At 40.9% G+C, this 18917-nt stretch overlaps 1 protein-coding gene across 1 annotated transcript in view; it reads right to left on the bottom strand.

Moving 5' to 3' along the window:
• UGGT2 (UDP-glucose glycoprotein glucosyltransferase 2) overlaps positions 1-18917 on the bottom strand; it is a 559388-nt gene that overhangs the window by 320777 nt on the left and 219694 nt on the right. The window contains exons 14-16 of the mRNA XM_069758034.1: positions 9497-9582; positions 7235-7361; positions 4031-4162 (exon numbers count right to left, since the gene is read on the bottom strand). Of these exons, the coding sequence (XP_069614135.1) occupies positions 4031-4162; positions 7235-7361; positions 9497-9582 (345 nt within the window). The remainder of the gene's footprint in view (positions 1-4030; positions 4163-7234; positions 7362-9496; positions 9583-18917) is intronic.

The following is an 18917-nucleotide window of genomic DNA, read 5'->3' as shown; positions in this document are numbered from 1 at the left end:
AGTGTACTCGGAGAAATTTGGGGCTAAAAGTACATTTTTGCAGGAAAATTTTCATTTTTTATTTTCTCGGCTCTACATTATAAACTTCTGGGAAGCACCTCACCACATATCTAGACACATTCCCTGAGGGGTCTAGTATCCAAAATGGGGTCACTTGTGGGGATTTACACTGTTTGGACATATCAGGGGCACTCCAAAAGTGACATGGCATTCGCTCTCGATTCCAGCCATTCTTGCATTCAAAAAGTCAAACAATGCTCCTTCTCCTCCGCGCTCTGACATGCGCACAAACAGTAGTTTTCCGTCATATATGGGGTATTGGTGTACTCTGGAGAAATTGCACAACACATCATGGGGTCCATTTTCTCTTGTTAACCTTGTAAAAACAAAAAATTTGGCACTAAAGTAAAATGTAATTTTTTCCTTCCACAAGTTCCTGTGAGGCACCTGAAAAGTTAATAAACTTCTTGAGTGTGGTTTTGAGGACTTTGAGGGGTGCAGTTTTCAGAATGGTGACACTTCTGGGTATTTTCTGTTATATAGGCCCCTTAAAGTCACTTCAAATGTGATGTGGTCCCAAAACAAAATGGTTTTGTAAATTTTGTTGGAAAAATGAGAAATTGCTGAACAACTTTCAACCCTTTTAAGCGCCTAACAAAAAAATGAGGTTTCAAAAATGAAACAGATGTAAAGTAGACATGTGGGAAATGTTACATATTAACTATTATGAGTGACATAACTCTCTGGTTAAAGGGCATAGAAATTAAAAGTTTGAAAACTGAGAAATATTCAACATTTTTACCACATTTCTGATATTTTCACAAATAACCACAAGACACATTGAACAAATTTGACCACTAGCATGAAGAACAATATGTCACGAAAAAAAACAATCTCAGAATCACTGGGACCCGTTGAAGCGTCCAGAGCTATTACAACATAAAGTGACATTGGTCAGATTTAGAAAATTTGGCTTGGTCATTAAGGTTAAAATTGGCTTCGTAGCTAAGGGGTTAATGCTGCACATCAGTTAATGTAAACCCAATGTAAGTCTTTAATGAGGAAGGGAGGGATAGAGCATCAGTTCAACAATAATGTTTGTTTACAGCTTTCACAAGTTCATTGAGAATTTTTTTTCTTAGAACTAAATAAATAACTACAATCCATTTTTATTTCTCTATATTTTAAAAGTCAGTGACTGCAAATAGGACTTGTGCATAAATTACTGGAGCTGTACAAGCTTGAAAGTATGGTCTCCTAATTCCTTAACAGCTAAAGCAAGTTTTTTTTCAGGACATGAATATTGATGACTTATCTTTCGTTATAAGTCAACAACATGCGACTGGTAAGGGCCTAACTCCCACGATCCCTACAATATCATCATTTAAGGGGACACATTGATCCGACAACTGAGGTGCCCTCAGATTGTTTACTAGACACAGCTCCATACATTTTGTACCATTTTGTAGCAGCTGTGCCAGGCATTGCTGTTCAGTCCCATAAAAATATGTACCGTAAGTCTAAAAAGTTTCATAAAGCTGAAGTACAAGGCACAGACCCTACAAAATAAATGAAGCATATGAAACAATGTAGAGACCTCAACATTTGCTGAAGGGATGTTGCCCTTAATCGGCTGTCAAGGGTGTTCCAGGAGTCACTCCTCCCCATTACTGTGTTATGAGTGGTCACTGGGTTCATAGATCATTGCCATTTTGGCTACTGGGAAGATGGATGCGATAGAGTAACGGATTTTATAATGTTAAAAATATTAGCCAGGAATGTATTATGGTAGAAGGTCAACAACCCAACGGGACCTGGTATTTTGGATATTTTGAGAATCTTAATGGCCTAGGTGCCTACCACTTTTGAGATTTCAAGTTCCATAAGGAAATTTCGAGCTAAGGAGGAAAAGGCACCATAGTTGATTATTTGGTATCACCATAATGATGCTAATCCATTATTAATGTTCGCATGAACAGCATAAAAATACTTAAGAACAGAAAACTAACAAGTTACCGTATATACACTCATGTATAAGCTGAGATTTTCAGCATATTTTTTTGTGCTGAAAGTGCCCCCTCGTCTTATACACGAGTCATGGTGTTACGGAAATTTGGTTTGGATAAATCTATCCCTGTGTGTGCTGCGGCCGTTCCCAATAAGACTGAGTATTTTGAGCGCTCAAGAATGACAGTGTGCACCATTGTGACAATAACATTCCACCAATACTGATGATTTATTGTACATACATGGTTTTATAATTGCATATAGAAAGGAGGTGGCTGGGGGTGGTTAGTTAATTACCATATTGTTTAGCTCCTCTGTTATTGGTTATCTAAATATATATAGAATATTGTGATTAATGCACATATGAATGCTGATTAAGCAACTAAAATGTAGCTGTCTGCATCTAGGACAAAGTTGAGACATCTGATCACCATTTAGTACATCTGGTGCTGTTCCACTTTATGGCTGGAAATCCCCAAACAGTCTGTCTAGCTTATATCAGTTTATGTAAGCCATTTTAAGCAATGGATTATAGTGTATATATTAGCTGTGGATATATGAGTATACATGAGTATATAGGAGTATATACGCAAGTGAGATCTACATGGGCAGCACGGTGGCGCAGTGGTTAGCACAGCAACCTTGCGGCGCTGGAGTCCTGGGTTCTAATCCCACCCAGGACAACATCTGCAAAGAGTTTGTATGTTCTCTATGTGTTTGCGTGGGTTTTCTCCGGGTACTCCGGTTTCCTCCCACATTCCAAAGACATACTGATAGGATATTTAGATTGTGAGCCCCATCGGGGACAGTGATGAAATTGTGTGCAAACTGTAAAGCGCTGCGGAATATGTTAGCGCTATATAAAAATAAATATTATTATTATTATTATTATTATTATTATTATTATTATTATTATTATTATTATATGATATATATTTCCATCACATGGTCCAGAAAGCCGGCAGGGGAGAAGGGATCCGGCGGCCGTAGCACAGTGACGCCGGCTTCCAGATGACATTAATACTCACCCTCCGTCCCTGCATCTCTAACCCGGTGCCGGCAGTTCTTTCCTGTTCCTGTGCTAAACGGTCAAGTGGTACCACTCATTAAGGTCATGAATATGGACGCAACTCCACTCCCATAGGCGTGGAGCGCATATTCATGACCTTAATGAGCAGTACCACGTGACCGCTCATGAAGAACTGCCGTGCCGGGACAATAGAGATGCAGGGACAGTCAGCGATGGAGCGAGGAGGGTGAGTATGATGGGGGGTGGACAGGGGAGCAATGCATACAAGGATGGAACCGGGGGAACCGAACATACAAGGATGGGACCGGGGGGAGCCGAGCATACAAGGATGGGACTGGGGGGAGCCGAGCATACAAGGATGGGACCGGGGGGAGCCGAGCATACAAGGATGGGACCGGGGGAGCTGAGCCATGAATACAAGGATGGGACCGAGGGAGCCGAGCCATGCATACAAGGATGAGACCAGGGAGCCGAACCATGCATATAAGGATGGGAGGGGGAGCCATGCATACAACAGGGGGAGCCACACAGAGCAGGACAGGACGGGGGGAACCACACGCATACCGGGATAGGGATGAGGGGACAATGCATACCCGGCTTATACTCGAGTCAATAAGTTTACCCAGTTTTCTGTGGGAAAATTGGGTGCCTCGGTAAATACTCAGGTCGGCTTATACTCAAGTATACACGGTATTATGTCCCCAAGATGAAGCCATTGAAAACACAACTTGACCCACAAAAATCAAGTTCTTATAGACTACTTCAGCAAAAAAAAAAGTTATAGCGTCTAAAATGAGATGAAAAAAATATATTACAAATTATTTCTCTAAGAGGTTTTTCATATAAAATAACTTATTGAGCTTCATTGAGACTAGACTATATTGTACCTCCAAGTCTAAAATACCACTTTATCATCAAACATTTTTTACTTTGTGCTGCTGATTATGTAATAGTAAGCAATTAAAACTTCCTTATTTATATGAGTGTACAAACCTTTATATTGCGACTATATTCAGAATTTAATCCCAGGACACGGTCTACATCAGCCAGAGGGAACTGGTATTTCAGTACAGACTTCACAATATCCACAGTCAGTGCGTCTCCATCATGCAGTTTATTATACATCTGTGAAAGATCAAATACAGCTGTAAATGTAAGCCAATTAAATACAGGCTATACGTGTTGTAATTTGTCTCCCATCTCATCAGCGGTCTAATATTTCATTATTTGGATGCTGATAGTTAATCAGAAATTCTATTCCTCATCGCTAACCGAGGTTTTTACATAGGATATTTGGTTAATTGCTATATTTATAATTCATTACCCTGTTCATGACAGGTGTTTGTAGTCCTTACAACTGGAATAACTTTTCTTTCATGTTCAAAGGTAGTTGCGCAAATGAGTATTTCTCCCCCAAGATTAATATGTTACTTGAAAACTGATAAGAGATGGGCGAATCCGAACAGTAAAGTTTGGCGTCCGTACCGAACACCTACAGTTAGGGCATAGACACCGAACACAGACTTCACCAGGAAGCCCGAGTTACTGTTCAGGATCGGCTGCCCGAACATCAGGTGTTTGTTAAACACTGCATGTTCAGGCCCTCCATTCACGTGAATGGGGACCGGGTTCGGGTACTGTTCTGGTACCTGTTTTTTTCTTTTCTTTTTTAACTGGTTGACCAAACCCACCTGACCCGAACATGCAGGTGTCCGCCCATCTCTGCTGATAATTATCTGAACATTTTTTAGCAAGTGGGAATATAGGTCTGAGATCATTTCTGAAGGTTTTTGGTAATATATAATTCTGAGTGATATGAGAGTTTTAATAATAGATTTAAATAAAGAAAATAGCAAGAGATTTTTTTTTTTAAAATAATACACGCAGGGATTTCTTAGCAACTTTAAAGTATTATCAGAATCCTGCACGTACTTGACCTGTGCTCCATTTATTGACTATGAGACTACCAGAAATGGCGAGGCCCTGCACCCAGGATTGTTAGGACCACAGTGAGCAAACCCAGGGATCGGCAAGTTATCCCCCATCCTTTAGATATGGGAAAACATTTAATTTTGGACTAAACCATAGAAGCAGCAGCTACTTTTTTTCTCCTCTACTCATTAATAAAGAAAATACTTGAAAAGCTCTTGAAATATTGCTTGTGAAAGGCTTAATAATGCTACAGAAAGCAGTTTTACAACAAAAAATCTAGGTGTTGCCCTAACGTTAATTAAAGCGCACCTAATGCTTCAGGCAGTTTTCATAATAGTCTGTCATGTGTATTAATTAAATGTTTCACTATTTCTGGCTATTATTTGTAACCTGAATCAATCACCATTTTTCCCCTCTAAGCTTTAAATGGAGAGAAAGAAAAGCAATTTGTGCTCTTATGTGTCTATGTAGCTCACCCTCAGAAATGGTAACAGCATAAAAACATTAAGCAGTAGTACTGAGTAGCGTAGCTGGGAATCCAGTACTGGGGGGGGTGAGAAAACAATTACTGAAAAGTAGCACAATCTTCTAGGTTTTACTTGAGGCTAAGGATCCCTGTTTTCACAGTCTTGAAATTAAAGGGGCGACAGTGCTGATTTATGAAACGCCCATATGGGGATATTAGTGAAAATCCACAATAACAAAATATGTATCAAAAGCTAAGGATATAGCTAAACGATTTGCATTGCAATTGGTGAAATCTGCTTTAAAAACCCATAGCATAAATTCACATGCTACAAATTAGAGATCCAATATGCTCTGCGACGAGACTTCCCGAATAATTTGCTGCATATTTGACTTAAGTATGCTCATAGTGCACTGGCCCCTTCATTTTCAGAAGTAGAAGTGGTCCCACAGGTCTCGTTTCCCCCATGATACAGTGATAGCATGTTCCAGCAATATATTCTCACTTTATGAGACAGGATTAGCCCTTTACCGAGTAATGACCACCCATTGTATAGTTAACCCATTATCTACCAATGTCCTTTTTTTGGGACGCCTAATCCTTAGCTTCTAGCAACTAAGATTTTATCATTTTTATAATTGGGTCCAATTTTTTGTGTTGTGTTTGTGAAATGAATGTTTTCAAAATAGGAAATCATGCCATTGACATTTTTAATTGACTATTGGGATGCCCTTTTCTGAAAAATCCGTACTTGTAAAAATTTTAATTTGGCAAGTAATGGGTCAAGGAGGATCTTTCATCAGTTTAGCATGTTAAACTGGCCACATCATAGAGTAGTGTCTGCAAAATGGAGTAAAACATTTTTTATTTTATTTCCCTTCTCCATTGTGGAAATATTAGCTTGTAAAAGTTTGGTAATAATTTATGTTATGGTTTAAATTAGCATTATCAGAGCTTGGTCTCCGGGGTTATGTACTTCTTCCCCTGCATGAGGTTGACTAATCATAAGCAGGCAGAGAAGAATACACCCTTCTCTCCTCAATAATCCCTGCAGACACTCTGAATACAGATACAGAAGAGCCGAGTTCTGTATCATCACAAACACTTCCAGATCTCATCTCAAGGAAGCCAGTGTGGGGGGGAGGGGTAGACCTGAAAGTACTAGGAGAAGAAGAAATCCTCAAACATTTGCTCTGATACATAACTCATTAGCTGCAGAGTTATGTATCATAAACACTTCTGGATGCCTTCTTTAACAAAGCCTTCACCCACACTGACTGCCGTGATGTGATATCTGGAAAGGTTTGTGATACCCTCCTCTGCAGCTACTATGTAGAGATACAGCAGAGCTGAGGTGTGTGTTTTTTTCCCCTCTGTGTTGCTGTCTGCTGCTAGATCACTGCTTTATTAGCAGGCGATTATCACTAGGACTAACAAGCCTGCTGCCATGTAATCCTCCATATTCATCAATTCTGTGTAACCCCACTCCCACCACTGATTATCAGCTTTCTGTGTACACTGTGCATAGGCAGAAACTTGCTAATGAGTGGTGTGGGCGGGGTTAAAAAATTTTTTTAGCATTCTGAACTCTGCTAAATCTGCAGAAGCTAAAACAGCGATTTTATCAAATTAACAGCATGAAGCCTTGTAAGTGATACATCACTGGAATCAGGGTCTCTGTCCCTATATCATGCTCCTCTCAGATGGGGTTGCAAAAACCTGGTGAAAGATTCCATTTAAATGTGGTAGAAAGAACTTTAGAAAACCGACAAACAAGTAAAAACATGACCTGTACATACACTAATTAGAGACGTAAAAGCGTGAGAAGCGTCAGATTCGTCAGCCATGTAATTAAAGGCACACCACAATGCAGCCCCAGCATCTTCAACAGCTTCACCAGAGCTTACCACAAATACAAAACCAACTCTGAAAAGAAACAAATTAAAATATTAAAATAAAATAAAAATATTCATGGAGTCAAAAAAGCACAATAAAAGCAAACACATGCCACCTTCCTCAGGATCCCACATATTAGTGTAAGGGTACCTGTCCACGGTCCGGAATCCCAGCGCTTTGGACGCAGCGGATACCCTGCTCCTCCCAGAGAGCTGCCCCCTTTTGTACGCGCGGTGATTGAACACATGCAGAATCACCGCATCCTATACTTAGAACTATGCAGCAAATACTGGAGGAATATGTCCCATGGAAACATACCCTTAGGCCTAGAAAAATTATGCAGATGGACTATTATTCATTTATTTATAATCTGTGCACATCAACTTAATTTCATCATAAATTTTGTTGCAATCATTGCTCACCCAGGACAAAAGATCAATAAAGGTTTAAGAGGCTAAATAGATATGACCAGGGCTGGAGGTGACCGTGCATGTAGAGATTGAAACAAGCAAGTACAATACATGATCAATTAATGTGAACCTGACACAAACCGCCCCATCTGTGAGCAGTATGTATCGGACACAGCCTGTATTAACTCTGTCAAGTATGTTGGACTCAAATACTGTGGTAGTTCAGAGATTAACATGCTTCAACATATTTCTCCCTGGCCCGCTGTCCCGGATTGACAGGTCTCTGTCTATACTCGCACTTAAAGGGGTATTTCAATCTACAAAATCCTATCCCAATAAGTAGTAGGTGAAATAATAATGATGTTAGCAAATGCCTCCAATTAGAAATGCAGTATAGTTTTTCTGATTCGCTATATCTCTTTCCTCATGTGTAGGCATTGCAGGACCTTAGGTATCCATGGTTACGACCACTAATATAGTGATAGTTAGTTGTTAGTGGTCATAACCATGAGTACCTAAAAGGCAAATTGTGAAGTTTTATTTAGAAGCACTTAATTTTACCCATCTATTAAGAGCTCTTTAATAAATAGAGCAAGTAAAACCCAATTGTGGCCCATTCATTTGCGGCGCACATTTACAATATATATACATAATTGTACTTCAGTCTGTCTGTCTGTCCTTCTGTCACGGTTATTCGTTCACTGATTAGTCTCGGCAGCTGCCTGTCAAGGCTGCCGCGACCAATCAGCGACGGGCACAGTCCGATTAGTCCCTCCCCTACACTCACTGCCCAGCGCCCGCTCCATAATCCCCCTCCACTCACCGCTCACACAAGGTTAATGGCAGCGGTAAGGGCCCGCGGTGTAACGCACTCCATTACACTGCTATTAACCCTGTGTGTCCCCAACTATTTACTATTGATGCTGCCTAGGCAGCATCAATAGTAAAAATGTCATGTTAAAAATAATTAAAAAAAAAAAAAAACCTGCTATACTCACCCTCCGCCGCCTTTCCCGCTCCTCGCCACGCTCCCGGGACCGCTCCATTGCAAGCGGCAGCTTCCGGTCCCATCCCAGGGCTGGTGTGTGACAAGGACCTGCCGTGACGTCACGGTCATGTGACCGCAACGTCAACATAGGTCCTGCTCACACCAGACCTGGGACCGCAAGCTGCCGCTTGCAAAGGAGCAATCCAGGGAGCGTGGCGAGGAGCGGCAAAGGCGGCGGATGGTAAGTATAGCAGGACTTCAACGGGCTATAGGTGAGTATATGTTTATTTTTTTTTTTAAAGTCTCTATACTACGTGGCTCTCTGCAGGGCAATATACTATGTGGCTCTGCTATATACTATGTGCCTGGGCAATATACCGTACTACGTGGCTCTGCTATATACTATGTAGCTGGGCAATATACTACGTGGACATGCATATTCTAGAATACCCGATGCGTTATAATCGGGCAACCATCTAGAGCGTGTGTGTGTGTATATATATGTATGTATGTATGTATGTATGTATGTATGTATGTATGTATGTATGTATATATATATATTTTACACACACTATATATCTTCGGGGTACTTTCCAATGGTTCCCCTAAGAATGCACATGTAGTCAGGGGGAAATATGGAACAGCTTATTTGTTCTTACTGCCAGTTTTCCCTTATGCAGATTTTATTTTTACTGCAGCAGAATGACAACATTACCATTTCATTTTTATAATGGATAGTTTTTCTTCTGCTGGTTACCATACAGTACCTGAGAGGCACATTGTGTTGGTAGAATAATTCCGCTAGCTTCACATAATCAGCAGCATAATCTTGAGCAGGATCGAGGAAAAGAACCTATGAAAATGGCACAAGTCACTTAATATCCATGAACAGTGATTCCCTCTCTTGCATACTGATAGACAGACAATGCATTCAAGTGTCTGGAGAATAGAAAGCAACATAATTAAATAACGTGAATTAACATTCTCAGATTTCCAATGTGTTCCGTGAGGGCACTTTAGTCATGTACTGGCAGCTTTTCCAGAACAAACAGTAGGAGTTCTAGATGAGAAATAAAGTAATCTAGGGCTTGTCAAACAATCTAAAAACAAAACATATCATCTACTCCAACAGCCAATGAGCTTGGCACTTCAAAACGAAAAACGGCTACCGTATATTCCTCTACACCTATTAAACACACTCATTTTATTCCATTTGAACTTGTTGGAAAAAGTGGCTTGGGAGGGTCTTAAATATAGTTTTCAGGAAAGAACGCTATATTTTATGGCAGAACGTTTCCAGAATTCTCTCATACTGCGATGCAGTTTTTGTCATCATAGGATGTTATACACAGGGTCATGGATAGGTAAGATCCTATGGTGATCTAAGGTTGGTTCAGAAGGAAGGCAGATGGCCCTAGACCTTTAAAGCCTCATTAAGTCCATTTGAAACCAGTGGTAATCCTTTATCATATGTGACGCACATATACATCACATGATGGGAGGGAGTATATAAAGCATGCTCAGTAGGCAAGACCACTCCATACAAGGCAGCTGGTTGCTATGATAGAAAGATGATGCTTGTCTGCAACTTTTGAAATCCGAGAAGACTTCAACCCCAGCAGTTTAATGGGGTTACCCACAACTCGGACAACCCCTGATTTCTGATAAATTTACCAACTACGCCCCAAAGAAATTCCAAAATAAAAACTAAAGATAAAAAAGGCGGTCAAAGGGACTGCGAAAAGGCCACAGACTAAGGCCCTGATTCATTAAGGTGTTTAGCATACTAGTGTTAATGAGGGACATGCAGCAACAAGATGTACCAATTTCAGTAGAAGGTGCGTATTACCATATTTAATGAGTTATATGCCGCATTTTCTCAGTGGCGTGCACCTTGCCAGAAATGTTACTTTAGTCAGGAACTGGGGTAACATTTTCACAGTGGCACACCATCCCCAGCTCCTCCTCAGTTCTTAATATTTTAGCAGATCTGCCAGAAAGTAGTGTAAAAGTTTAATTTTTTTTGCAAAATCACTGTATACAAAATTTTGCAACGTTTCGGTGTTTTACGACAGTTTTCTTATGTAAAAACTCGGATGAATCAGAGCCTAAGTGTAGAGTTAACTGTTTCCCACGTATTTTATTTCCCCTTTTCTTTTTTAAGGGGAATCATATTTGCAATTTTTCAATGAACAGCATTTTAGTTTTGCTTTACAAGTTGGTATAAAACTGAAGAAAAGAACATTCCAGACAAAGTGTGGGAAACGAAAAGAGCTGAAGCAATACACGAATAGTAAATCCCAGAATAATGCCTAGGGATGCACCGAAGACTTGACTAATATCGATATTAATGTGCGCATTTTCACAGTAAGTTAATAGAAGTAGGTTAAAAAGAACAGACAGATGTATTGCTAATATCAATCACCTTTCATCTTCATTGTGTGTCTACTTCGTTGAGTTTCTAGATCATGTACTACTATGGCACTGAAGCATACTGGATATGCCAACCTCTATTTGTAGGACGCATCATTTAATTCAGCAAAGGCCTTTTAAACTCCTGTGCCAAGACGTTCTTAGGCGACTAAGCATTGTTTACTACTTCAAGCTACAGTTATTCCCTAATCCGCAGCTATTTTCTCTTATCCCCAAAAGGCTTAGTTACTTTCTCATTAGGAACATATTGCCCCCGAGGACTCCTTCATCGGTACAAGCCCCCAGCAGGATTAGAATGAACTTTTGGGATATATTTTCTCAACACTTCTGTAAACTTGGCAAACAGAATCCATCGCTACGGAAGAATCAACAAGGTATTAAACTTCATCTTAAAAGGAATTATAGAATTATAACACCTAGATATGGCACATCTATTAGAAACACTCCTGTATGTTTGTTATTGATGGAGTATAAGGCTATGTGCACACATTGCGGATTAGCCTCAGGAATATTTTGGGCGGACTCTGCATTTCTTGGCAGAAAACGCAGGGACGGATTTGACGCATTTTTTATGCGGATTTCATGCGTTTTTTACCTGCAGATTTCTATAATGGAATGGGTACAAAATCGCTGCAGATTCGCAAAAAAGTAGTGACATGCTACTTCTTTTAATCTGCAGCGTTTCCGAGCGGAGTTTTCCGCAACATGAGCACAGCATTTTTTTTTCTCATTGATTTACATTGTACTGTAAAAAGCTTGTGGATCTGCAGCGTTTCTGTACCGCAAAACACACTGCGGATCCGCAGGAAATCCACAAGGTGTGCACATAGCCTTATAGATAATGTGCGTATGGTCAGTCAGGATAGCATTTTCCCCACAGAGAGGGCAGTTAACATTAATCCCTTAGGGTATACTCACACATTGCTTTTTTGCTGCTTTTTCTGCTGATCTCTTGGTAGTAAAAAAAGCTGCAGACAACAAGCAGGTTTTGCTGTCTTTTCTGCTGCAGATGCCACTGTTCAGCTTTGCTTCCACCATACAAGCATGAACAATGTACAGTGCTAGGCCACCAATGCAAGACATAAGTAAAACCATAAAAGGTTTTTCAAAAAAGGGCAATTTGATCAAATTATTTAGTGGAAAAAGTATTTTTATGTCTGAAAAAAATTGTGACTATTTTGAATAAAAAAGTTCATGAAAAAAATACAATATTGCAAATATAAAAGCAACGGGGGTGGGGGGTGGAGTTAAATTGTTTAGGCATAGTTTACCCAAGGGTACCGTCACACTGAAACGACGCTGCAGCGATACGACAACGATGTCGATCGCTGCAGCGTCGCTGTTTGGTCGCTGGAGAGCTGTCACACAGACAGCTCTCCAGCGACCAACGATCCCGAAGTCCCCGGGTAACCAGGGTAAACATCAGGTTACTAAGCGCAGGGCCGCACTTACTAACCCGATGTTTACCCTGGTTACCAGCGTAAACGTAAAAAAAACAAACACTACATACTTACATTCCGTGTCTGTCCTCCGGCGCTCTGCTTTCCTCTGCACTGTCAGCGCCGGTCAGCCGGAAAGCAGAGCGGTGACGTCAGCGCTGTGCTTTCCGGCTGGTCGGCGCTGACACAGGATGCAGGAGGAGTGCAGAGAAGCAGAGCGCCGGGGACAGACAGCTGAAGGTAAGTATGTAGTGTTTGTTTTTTTACGTTTACGCTGGTAACCAGGGTAAACATCGGGTTACTAAGCGCGGCCCTGCGCTTAGTAACCCGATGTTTACCCTGGTTACCAGTGAAGACATCGCTGAATCGGCGTCACACACGCCGATCCAGCGATGTCAGCGAGAGATCCAGCGATGAAAGAAAGTTTCAAACGATCTGCTATGACGAACGATTCTCAGCGGGGTCCCTGATCGCAGTAGCGTGTCAGACACAGCGAGATCGTAAGGATATAGCTGGAACGTCACGGATCGTGCCGTCCTAGCAATCAAAGCGCCACTGTGTGATGGTACCCCAAGACATTAGAAGGGCACTGAGTTGATAGGACATTGTTTGATTTCACACTTTGGTCCTTATTGATTTGGTCAGACATTATTCACTTTCACACACTGGTCAGGCATTGAGATCAGGCTTAGTTACTAAAACATATATCAATAATTTAATTGAACTGTACTAATCCTAACTTCCATTCTTATGTGAGGACAGCGAGACATTATGGTTTAAACATGGGTAAAATCCCAAACATAAATGTGTTCCACACCCTGCTATACCTGCTTTGGTTTAGTTCTTGCCTCTCCTTTTTGTAGCAGCCATATTTTGGCTGTTTGAAGGTTAGTGTTACACTGAACAAATTATATTTTTTTTAGTGCTGCTTTGGGATACATATAAATATGTAAATACTGTACTGAATATAATGTATAAGGTATTTTTTATGTATACATAAAAGAGTGCTCATGACACTTTATCCCCGAAATGCTGTGATTGAACACGATTGCAGCATTCCGGAAGCCAGCTCAGCCCCTTTGATTTGCATCGGAGATCCCGCAGCGTGACGTGGGGTCCCGATGTTGTCATGACGACATCCGGGTCATCAGAGGTAGGAAACTTGGTGATCAAATGCAGTGCATGAACACAAGGTCTCCCTGTCAGTGCAGCGCTGACAGCTTATATGGCATGCAGGTGCTGCTTCATCTGCATGCCTTAGACGCGATCAGCCTGCAAAAAATGATTGTCCCATAGTGGGACAAAGTAAAAAGTTTAGAAGCAAAAAAAAAAAAAATGTAATAATTGTAAAATTTAAAATAAATAAATAAAGTAAATGAATAAAACTATCAATATTATTTTGTCAATAAATATTATAATGAAAAATCAAACATTTTTTTATATCAGGCAGGGAGATGTTTTCCCTCACAGAAAGAATCAGCTACGATCCCGTGCTATGAAATCTATATACTCTCTTTTGCATCCTCCCCTGCCCAGGAGCTGTGTTATGATCAGACCATGTTCCTGTACGGTCAGACACGGCCATTACACAGTACACAGCAGGGGCACATTTATAAGATAGCTCAGCACAGGGAGATTTCATACACATCCAATTGTGGAAATTATTAATATTCCAAGATCTATTGATTAAAATGAACTTCTGCTCATGGGAAACCTCCTTTAAATGTAGATGTTTTATCTCCTAGTATTAGCCCCTAAAAGGTACCATAGGGAAAGAAAGCTGTATGATATCCGAAATCAACTATAGAAACTAAGAAGATAGAATCTAATAGGGAAAATGGGTACTATTACAATGACAAGTGAGAAAACAAACTTTAGTGCCATATTTCAATAGGAATGGAAATACCTAAACCCATTCCCCTTTCTGCATAGAAAGCAATTTTTTTCTGTATGAAAATTGATAAGAAATGAAAAAGAAAATTGAGGACGTCATTCCCTTGTACAATGGTCAGTATGATAAAGTTCAAAAGTGGTAAATGTTAGGAGAAGTACTCCTTGGGCAGCTGTTGAATTAAGAAAATGGAAAACTTGAGATTTGCCAATACATTAAAAGACACATCTGTACTGCTTTTAATATTTTTTATTTCTAGTATTAAAGACTTTCATTAACCCCCAACAAGGTCAAGAGGACTTTCTTCTCTTCTGGTACATGGCACAACTGAACAAACCATTCTTGTGTATGTAGCAAAACTTGCTGTATGATGAAAGCAGATGGCAGGGATATTTTTTATCGCCAGTCTATTGTACACCATTAATCTTTGTCATATTTTCTTCCTAACAGCAGCAACTAATTGTATTTATTTTCTGCTTATCTCATTAGCAATTCAGTGGCTTTATTCACAACAGATGCCTCAGTTTTATATTTAAAATCTAACGTGTAAAAAAAGAAGAGTGAATAGTGAAAAAAAAGGATGGTTAATGTGCGAGACATTTCATAAGTAGGTCTCTGTGTGTGCCAATAATAAGCATATCCTGCAACATTACTGAGCATGAGGTTTTGTTTCCAATACGTGTGTGCTTAGAATTTATTTCTCATGAAGATTACGCCATATTACAACATAACAGAGAGAAATCTTAACATTCTTTTAGTTATTATATTGTTCAGCCAAGGTTGTCAACTCTTGTGTTTGTATGAAGAATAAAATGTTTCAATTTTATATTTATTTTCTTTGGTACAAAGTGAAAAAAAAAAAAGTAGTGAGAAGACAAGGCATGCATAGTGATATGCCTAATCTGACCCTGAAAGTACTAGTACAACCTTCATCTCCTGGGTAATACCAGAAAGTACACCTAGGAGACAGAGGCTCTCCTCTAGTTATTGTCAATTACTCCAGGGTGGAATCCTAGAAAAAAAATCCTATATTCACCTCTTAGATGGACAATGCTCCTCCACACTGACTACTATGTTCCTTGGCAGTCTCAAGGAAACCACCTAATTGTCCGAGACCCTTCTACTATTTACATCAACAGTCATCTGATGCGCCCTTTGCATAATGATGACTCATGACTGGTAGAGGACAAAGTTGCAAGTGTGGAGGAGTGACCCCATTTCGGGAAGGAGTTTTGTTTTTGTTTTTTTTAATACCACCTTGGGCCCATTAACAAAATCTTGAAAATTAGGGCTAACCCCTTTTAACAGTGTGTCTGACTGCCTTCTCTGTTTCTTTAAATACTCTTAGAAAAAGGAGTTAGAACAAGCAGACGCTCCATTGCTAGATGGATTAAACAATCAAATCTAGCCCATCTGAATTACGGCAATGCTTCTCCACAATAGATCAGTTGCAGTTTCCTACAATTACAATGTTTGTATAATGTACAAAAAAAAAAATCATCTTGTGTATATAATTAGTTACATCTCAGAGAGGTGTAAAGTATTTTTATTATTACTACTACAAAATTGATATCCAACTAGGTAACAGTAAATGGTGCAAGGTTATAAAAGAAAAAAATAGGACTATACATGCAATTCTCATAAGGCCTCTTTCACACTTCAGTCTTTCGGCGTCAGTCAAAAACCGCCATTTTCGTGAAATGGCGGATCCGCCATTTTTTTTTGGCGGATCCGCTATTTTCCCATTGACTTGCATTAGAGACGGATTGTGGCGGATGGCCGTCCGTTCCATCCGCCATGCGACGGATCCGTCGATATTTGGCGGACGTTGTCTAGACATTGACGGACTTTGTAACGTTTTTTGGCGCCGCCGAAAAGGCGGACCGCGGCGGATCCGTCGTGTCCGCCTTTTTTTAGAATGGGCGCCTATGGGCGACGGATCCGTCGCGATCCGCTTTTTGGCGGATCCGTCGCCTCAATCCGCTTTTTTTGATTGAGCATGCTCCAAAAAGTGGATACTTTGCCCAGACAACCCAAAAACTATATAAAGAGGACAGGTCATTCCCAAATGTACTAGCAAGACAGACCCTTCAATGCAAGAGAGACCCAGCCAGACCCTGCCAGCAAGACCTTGCCAGCCAGCCAGAGAGGCCCTGCCAGCTAGCCAGAGAGGCCCTGCCAGCCAGAGAGGCCCTGCCAGCCAGAGACACACTGCCAGACCCTGCAAGCAAGACCTTGCCAGCCAGGCCCTGCCAGCCAGCCAGAGAGGCCCTGCCAGCCAGCCAGAGAGGCCCTGCCAGCCAGCCAGAGAGGCCGTGCCAGCCAGACCCTGCCTGAGACAGCCATGTGAGTACTGACATCCAGCGTGCATGTGTGTGTGTGTGTGTGTGTGTGTGTGTGTGTGTGTGTGTGTGTGCGCATTTGTGTATGACGTACTGAGTACAGCAAGAGCTTTTAAAACCTGAATCCAACCTGAGGCCTGCCGTCGTCCTGCAACAGCCAGTGCCCTGCTACAGTCCAGATCCACCCCGAGGCCTGCCACTGTGAAGACATCAAGCTCCAGCCGGAGGACTGATGGCCGTGTGTGTGTGTATTTTTGTACTGCTGTGTGCTTTTGTATGTATGTGTTCATGTGCCTGCACCTTATTATGCCTTCGTCAATATTACGCCTGTTCATGTGTTATGCTTGCGTTATGACTCTGCTTGCAGGTATGTTTGTGTGCATCTTGTTGGTTGCATGTGCATTTGTCAATGCCATATTGGTTAATGTTGATTTTTGATGTATTTACTAAAGGTACCGTCACACGCTGCAGCGATACCGACAACGATCCGGATCGCTGCAGCGTCGCTGTTTGGTTGCTGGAGAGCTGTCACACAGACAGCTCTCCAGCGACCAACGATGCCGGTAACCAGAGTAAACATCGGGTTACTAACTGCAGAGCCGCGCTTAGTAACCCGATGTTTACCCTGGTTACCAGTGTAAAAGTAAAAAAAAAAAGGTAAATTCCGCTGTCTGTCCCCGTGCTGTGCTTCTCTGCATTGTGAGCGCCAGCCAGCCATAAAGCAGAGCACAGCGGTGACGTCACCACTCTGCTTTCTGGCCGCTGTGCTTACACAGGGCAGAGAAGCAGAGTGCCGAGGGACAGACAGAAGGTGGCTGTGTGTGCGTGCGTGCGTGTGCCTGCCTGCCCTGTTTATATGTTTTTCATACTATGCTGGTATTTTGAATAGCTGTGGTGTAAAATTTGTTTTGTGTGTGTGTATAAATGATGTGTGATGTGTTCTGCATCTTTGTTGTTTTCCATAATGTACTTGTATTTCAAATAAAGAGCAGTGTAGCTCCTACTGTACCCTAAAAAAAAGAAAATTTTAAAAAATATAGTAATAAAAATTTCACAAAACTGTCAGTAGTCTCATTTCAAGATAAATATAATATTGGGTAAACATGCAGTAAAGGTTATATATACAAATGTGTAATGCAAATCTTTGCTATAGAATATGTTATCTGGTTTTAGAAAATACAAACTGTAGGGTAATCATAATTAACAATTTTGGGGATTGGTATTTTAATTTCGAATGAGGAACATTTTTTATAAGGTTAAACTTTGTTTAGGTGGGTTTTACCAGCATGCGCATTGCGCATATCAAGTTCTAAGTAGTTTTGGTGTTGTTTTAAAGGGATTTTTTGGGGTTTTTTTTGTGGGGAAACAGGAGGTAGAGGGTTTGGCAGCTTGTGCATCAAGTTTGACGGTAGAATTTTTTTTTTCTTTTGTGGTGGGGGAAATCAAAAATAAGTTGGCACTGTAGGTACTGTAGTAGGTACTGACCCAAGACGTACACAAGCAGGCTCCCCATTTTTTTTTTAAAGTTGTAAGTGTAAAGTCCCTACAGCTGCATCTATCCTTTTGTATAGTAGCTTAGAACTCTCTTTATGCTTGCAGATTCTAGGGACCAAGAGGACCCAAGCAAGGGACCGACCGACCCAAGCTATACGCAAGCCCCAAGTTTTGGAAACAGATGTAAGTGTAAAGTCCTGAAAGCTGCATCTATCTATCTATCCTTTTGTATAGTAGCTTAGAACTCCCTTTATGCTTACAGATTCTAGGGACCAAGAGGACCCAAGCAAGGGACCGACCAACCCAAGATAGACGCAAGATCATAATGTCTTCTTCTGAGAGCCCCCCAGCACATCATCAGCAAACTGAGGTGTTAATTTTTTTTCTTCATAAATTTTTTATTTTGGTGCAACAATGGCAATTGTATTTTAAGCCTTTATGTGTTTATTATGTATTCACAGGAATATGAAGCAGAGGGGCTAACAGAAGGAGACGGACAGGGTGGAGAAATACAAGGAGCGGGAGCGCATAGTGTAAGTTTTGAACAGACCGATCCTCACATACAATGCACTACACCCAACACAAACAT

The sequence above is a fragment of the Ranitomeya imitator genome, chromosome 3 (genome assembly GCF_032444005.1).
Source record: "Ranitomeya imitator isolate aRanImi1 chromosome 3, aRanImi1.pri, whole genome shotgun sequence".
In the NCBI taxonomy this organism is placed as follows: domain Eukaryota; kingdom Metazoa; phylum Chordata; class Amphibia; order Anura; family Dendrobatidae; genus Ranitomeya; species Ranitomeya imitator.
Note: the sequence above shows the minus strand (reverse complement) of the source record. Positions and strands in the feature narration are given on the sequence as shown.